This window comes from Pogona vitticeps, chromosome 13 (genome assembly GCF_051106095.1).
Source record: "Pogona vitticeps strain Pit_001003342236 chromosome 13, PviZW2.1, whole genome shotgun sequence".
In the NCBI taxonomy this organism is placed as follows: Eukaryota; Metazoa; Chordata; class Lepidosauria; order Squamata; family Agamidae; genus Pogona; species Pogona vitticeps.
In genome coordinates this window covers 8,011,658-8,017,500 of record NC_135795.1, presented here as the reverse complement: position 1 = coordinate 8,017,500, position 5,843 = coordinate 8,011,658, and the positions used below count along the sequence as shown (strand labels likewise).

The 5,843-nt window shown below is 45.2% G+C and overlaps 1 protein-coding gene across 1 annotated transcript in view; it reads right to left on the bottom strand.

The window, feature by feature from the left end:
- CPPED1 (calcineurin like phosphoesterase domain containing 1) overlaps positions 1-4,321 on the bottom strand; it is an 86,854-nt gene extending 82,533 nt beyond the window's left edge. The window contains exon 1 of the mRNA XM_020807817.3: positions 4,171-4,321. Coding sequence (XP_020663476.3) covers positions 4,171-4,237 — 67 coding nt within the window. The 5' untranslated portion in view covers positions 4,238-4,321. The remainder of the gene's footprint in view (positions 1-4,170) is intronic.
- Between the last annotated feature and the right edge of the window lie 1,522 nt (positions 4,322-5,843).

The following is a 5,843-nucleotide window of genomic DNA, read 5'->3' as shown; positions in this document are numbered from 1 at the left end:
CATCTTGGACTTTGCCTATTTTTATGATGTTTGATATTGTTTGTTTTCATTTTGTTTTATATTCGGACTGTAAGCTGTCCAGAGTAGATTCGTTGAATCTAAATGGGAGGAGTAAAAGCCGGAAAATAAATATAGTGGTGCCTCGCTTTACGATTGCCCTGCATTATGACGAAACCGCATTACGACAATTGTTTTGCAATCGCAATTGCGATCACAAAACGATGGTCTGAATGGTTTTTTTTCGCTTTCCGATGATTGGTTCCCTGCTTCGGGAACCAATTCTTCACAAAACGACGATTTTCCTCCAGCTGATCGGCGATTTCAAAATGGCCGCTGGGTAAATAAAATGGCTCCCTGCTGTTTTCTAGGACGGATTCCTCGCTGCACAGGCACCAAAAATGGCCGCCCTATGGAGGATCTTCGCTGGATGGTGAGTTTTCAGCCCACTGGAATGCGTTGAAGGGGTTTCAATGCGTTTCAATGGGCTTTTTATTTTCGCATTATGACGGTTTCATTCTACAGCGATTTCGCTGGAATGAATTAACGTCGTAATGCGAGGCATCACTGTAAATAAATATTAAAAACTGGAAAACTAGCCCTGGAGAAATTCCATTGGGATTTCAGTAACTTCCACACTAATATCAACTTCAGCTTGGACCAATCTACACAAGAGGTGCACGTTCTGGACATCACTATGAAGCTACAATGTGGACATCTTAGCATCACATTGTACCAAAAATCCATTGATTGATAAACATTCTTGCATGCCTTCAGCTTCCATCCTGAGCATACTGCAAAATCTATTGTTTCATAGCCAAGCCCTTAGATATAATTGCATCTGCTTGAACATACAAGACAAGAGATTCCACACTCAAGGATCTAGAAAATGCATTTCTAAAACTATAATTCCTATCCAATATGATTAAAGAACAAATTACCTGAATTAACAAATAAGGCCAGAAGGAATCTATTGCAAGACAGACAAAAGAGAAAATGATCCAATATTGGACTGAGACCACTCATATGCATCATGTGACCTAAATAACAAATAAATAATGCATCCTTGACAAGAATATTACACTCTCCCAAGTCCTTGGTGGCAGGCCTAACTTGCTTACAGACAACCCCAGGACCTCAAGCAACAACTACACAACACTGATAAAGAGAAAGGGACTATACCCTACTACAAACCTAGACACCAACAATGTTCTCTTGCAACATACCGTATTTTTCGCTCCATAAGACGCACCTTTCCATAAGACGCACCAATTTTTTAGAAGAAAACAGGAAAATATAATCTGTTTTCTTCGCTCCATAAGACGCACAGACTTTCCACCCCCCTGTTTTGTGAGAAAAAAGTGCGTCTTATGGTGTGAAAAATACGGTAATTACAGGCCCAAACAATGTCATACACCAGTGGTCCCCATCCTTGGGCCTCCAGATGTTCTTGGACTTCAACTCCCAGAAATCCTGGCCAGCAGAGGCGGTGGTGAAGGCTTCTGGGAGATGTAGTCCAAGAACATCTGGAGGCCCAAGGTTGGGGACCAGTGTCATACACAATATCCGGGGCACATATGCACTTGTTCCTCTGCTAATGTGATCTATGCTATCCTTTGCCAACAATACATTGGGTATCTCTAAGTCATTACCTGGTGAAGAATGGCACATTGATTTGCACAGCTTGCCACTTATGTCAACAAGGCTTCAAAGAGAAACAACTGAAATAAGGTATATACGGATGCCGGAGACCTATTTAAAAGTATTGACTATCAATCAAAGGTTCTTAAGTCATTACTAAGAGTGAAATGCTACACTGATTTCACACAGTTCACCACTGATGTACTGATCTTCACAGCCTTGATAACCTATTCCTTTACTAATGAAATGCTGACATTTTGTTCATTATCTGTATACCTCCTTCAGTCATGGGGTCATAATAATAATAATAATATAATAATAATAATTTATTGTCATTGTAAGTATATACACATACAACGAAATTCATGCATAAATGTGACAAGTCATATAGTCTTATGTCTGAGGAAGTGGACTTTATCCACAAAAACTCATGTTAAAATATATTAATCTTTAAGATATCACAATATGTTTGTCTCGTTTTGTTTCCGTTTTGCTTTTGGTCTGATATCCAAAAAAATGAGTGCAACTGTCCCCTCCTACTTGTTCCGCAGGAACTAATATTTCAGAGGCAGCATATAGCCTTTGGTCTTTACTTAGCTAAGGGACGTGGTGGCGCTGTGGGCTAAACCGCAGAAGCCTGTGCTGCAGGGTCAGAAGACCAAACAGTCGTAAGATCGAATCCACGCAACGGAGTGAGCGCCCGTCGCTTGTCCCAGCTCCCGCCAACCTAGCGGTTCGAAAGCTTGCAAATGCAAGTAGATAAATAGGGACCACCTCGGTGGGAAGGTAACAGCGTTCCGTGTCTAAGTCACACTGGCCACGTGACCACGGAAGATTGTCTTCGGACAAACGCTGGCTCTATGGCTTGGAAACGGGGATGAGCACCACCCCCTAGAGTCGAACAAGACTGGACAAAAATTGTCAAGGGGAACCTTTACCTTTACCTTTACTTAGCTAGCATAGTCTCTAAACATGGGTAACCTTGTCCTCCATGAAGACCTCTTTGTCTTACACCAGGTCAAATTAGTTATCTGTCTGGCCCAATATTGTCTATTTTCATGGACAGTAGCTCCCCAAGATCTCAGGTAGGGCCCCCTTCCCACCTGCCAAAACTTGGCCATTAACTGCTATTAAAACCACAGTCTTCTGGCATATTAAATAAATTTTTTGAGCGTAAACTTTGGGGGAACTACATGATAAAGCTGCCTAAAGGCTACAAAAGTTTGTGTCACACAAAACTTGCTAGCTTTTAAGATGGCCCCGCACTCTTTGCCAATTGCTGCTGGAATGGAACAGTTAGTCATAAATGCAACTGGAAATGCCAGAGATTGGATCTGGGATATTCTGCATGCAAAATATGTGCTTTGCCATCGAGTCCATTTGTCCCTGCCACACATCTTAATAGTAAAAACAGCAAAGAGTAACACAGATTGATATTTATTTATTTATTTTTAATATTTTTTTCTACCCCGCCTTTCTCCTTGTAAAGGACCCAAGGTGTGCTTACAACAATTTTATATTTAAAATTGAAAAAAATGGTGGTTAACAACATTAAAAAACAATATTTAAAACTATGAGCAATGCCTAAAGAGGCATCTTACATTATTAACAGCCAATATTAAAGCAAAGATCAATAAGATCAATAAATATACATTTTTTAAAGGCATGCTGGAAGTTGCCCACATGGGGGAAACACAAGTAGTACCAAAAAAACACAAATAGTACCAAAAAATCCAATCAAAGCAGTAATGCATCGCAATCTATCTTGGAATCCCACAGGTAGTTGTGGGATGAGGATGATGTGCTGGTAGTCCTGACTTCTGGCGACCCTTTCCAGGGTTTCCCCAGGTAGAGGCTCCCCACAGGTGGTCGACCCTCCCCATCTTCGGGGGGGGGGATCCTGAGACTGTGAAATTTGCCCGGAGTGCCACAGGCTGGCTTGCCCTGCAAGGAGGGTCCCTTGGGCATCTTTGGGGGGTCACGGAAGGGCGCAAAGTGACACCCTTAGGCTTCTTCTTCCACAGGGGCCACGAGGGGCAAAGCAGGGCAACCTCTCCAAGACACGTTTCAGCCAAGGCTCCCTCCAGAGACCCCTTCCCCCCCACCCCACGATTTCGCCCTTTGCGCACCGAGAGAGACGAACTCACGAACCAACCCCAACCCCGGGGAGGATTAAAGTTAGGATTCTTCGAGGCGACCCCCCCCCCAGGCACAAAGGCTCCTTCGACCCCCGAAACGCGTGTTTCTGACCGATGCACACGACCCACTTCGCCCCCTTTTTAACTCAGCGGACGGGACCCTGGGGGAACACACGTGTCCGACTCCGCCTGGCTCAGAAAAGGTGTCCCGCGCAGACGCACGATCCGTGCAAGACGCGCCCCTTCTTTACTCACTCCACGCCCGCTTCACACGCACACACACCGGCCAGAGGTCCGGAAGGTCTCCCCAGGGGAAGCTCCCCTCCACCCGGGCGCAAGCCTCCCCCCTTCCCTCCGGCCCGCTTCTTAAAAGGGAGGCAGGCGAGAGACGCACCTTGGTGGAAAGCGCGCAGAGTCCGGTCGCGGGCTTGGAGCCACCGCTCCGCTCCTTCCCGGGCCATCCCGGACACACGCGCACACACACCCGGCTGGCGGTGCAACGCGGACGGACGCTTCCACCCGCTGGACACGGGAAGAAGGAGGGCGCGCAGGAAGGGGCGGGGCGCCGGAGGGGGGGAGGGGAAAGAGGCCGGCGAGCCCCGCCCCATCCCCACAGTGCTGGACTTTCACGTGTCTTTCAGTCCAACTTTCTCGTCCCCCCCCCAGGCACGTCTGGACGCACAACTCGCGTGCGCGCCTCCTCCCCGAGGGGGCTTTGGGGCTACTTCGCCTCAGGGTTGCGCCCTGGTCTCTCTCCCGCGTGGAGGGTGCGAGATTCAGGGGAATTTCAGGGAAATGGCCAGCATCTAACTTTTTCCCCTCTGAAATCATGGCTCAGGACGATGAAGTCAAAGGGGGTCCACGAAGGTTTAAGGTTTAATAAATTGGGGGGCAACTTGAGCTTTCCAGATGTTTGGAGTTGCGCTCTCAGTGAGCGGCATGGCCCATGGTGAGGGATGATGAGAGGTGTAGTCGAATAACATTTGGAAAGTGGGCCAAACTTTTTTTTTTTAAAGATGATTCCGTACCCTTAATAGGTATTAATAATAGTTAAAAGAGAGACATTTCAGCTCCTGTAGTTTGAATGAGAACAGGAGTCTTTAAAAGGTGTCTTTTAATGGCGCTCACAACATGCTCTCTGGAAGGACTTAAATGACTAAACAATAAAAAAATGGAGCCACCCCAATTCTCAAGACTCTTTGTTGTCATTAGCTTTTTTTGTCAGAATCGAAGACTTAAGAGTTTCCTTTATTTCCCATTTCCTTTCTGCTTGTTTCTTGATCTTGGAATATTTTGAAGGGTTGTAGTGTTCCTTGCTGTGGTAAGTATGCATGTAGTTATAAAACATTTTAACATCATTGAGATTGTAAAAACTGTCGTGAGCATTATACATAAGGCCTCCCTTGAGGCTTTCAGGCAACATGGACCTCCAAGGAAGCTTCTTTGGGAGAGCAATTGTCATCTTTCACAATATTTATTTATTTATTTATTAGATTTCTATCCCGCCCTTTTAGACAAAGTCTACTCTGGGACCATGTCTGAAAGCAGCAAAGTTATATAGAAATTTCTATTTCTCCCAGGAAATTTCTGTAGAACGGACGGCCGAAAAGACCTTTGCAGGTCTCATAAAATGAGTCATGTAACAAAACGTGTCCCGCAGATTCAATCTCTTCCCCGTTGCAGAGACATAAATGTTCAGTGTGTAGGGGATGCCTTGAAAACCTTCCTTCGAAGAGTTTAGAGGGCAGGAGATTGAATCTCGCTAGAGTGAAGGCTCTTCTAAACTTAGGGAGTGTTAAATTGGACAGATTGACGGGAGGTTTAAAGGTTTCCATTTCGTACTGCACCGAGTTTGTCCGGCAAGCGTAAGAGTTCTTGTCGTTCTGTATCCTGGATCCTCTGTTTTATGACTGCTTGAGCATTTGCATAACCCATTGTTACAAGAATGTTGGGAGAAAAACCTACCTGAGTCAATTCCCTGCTCAGGAAACGCTTCCATTCTGAGTAGAAAGTGTCTAATAATATCAATGGTGCCAAACGTACCGGGCCAAAAAAATTTAACTTTAA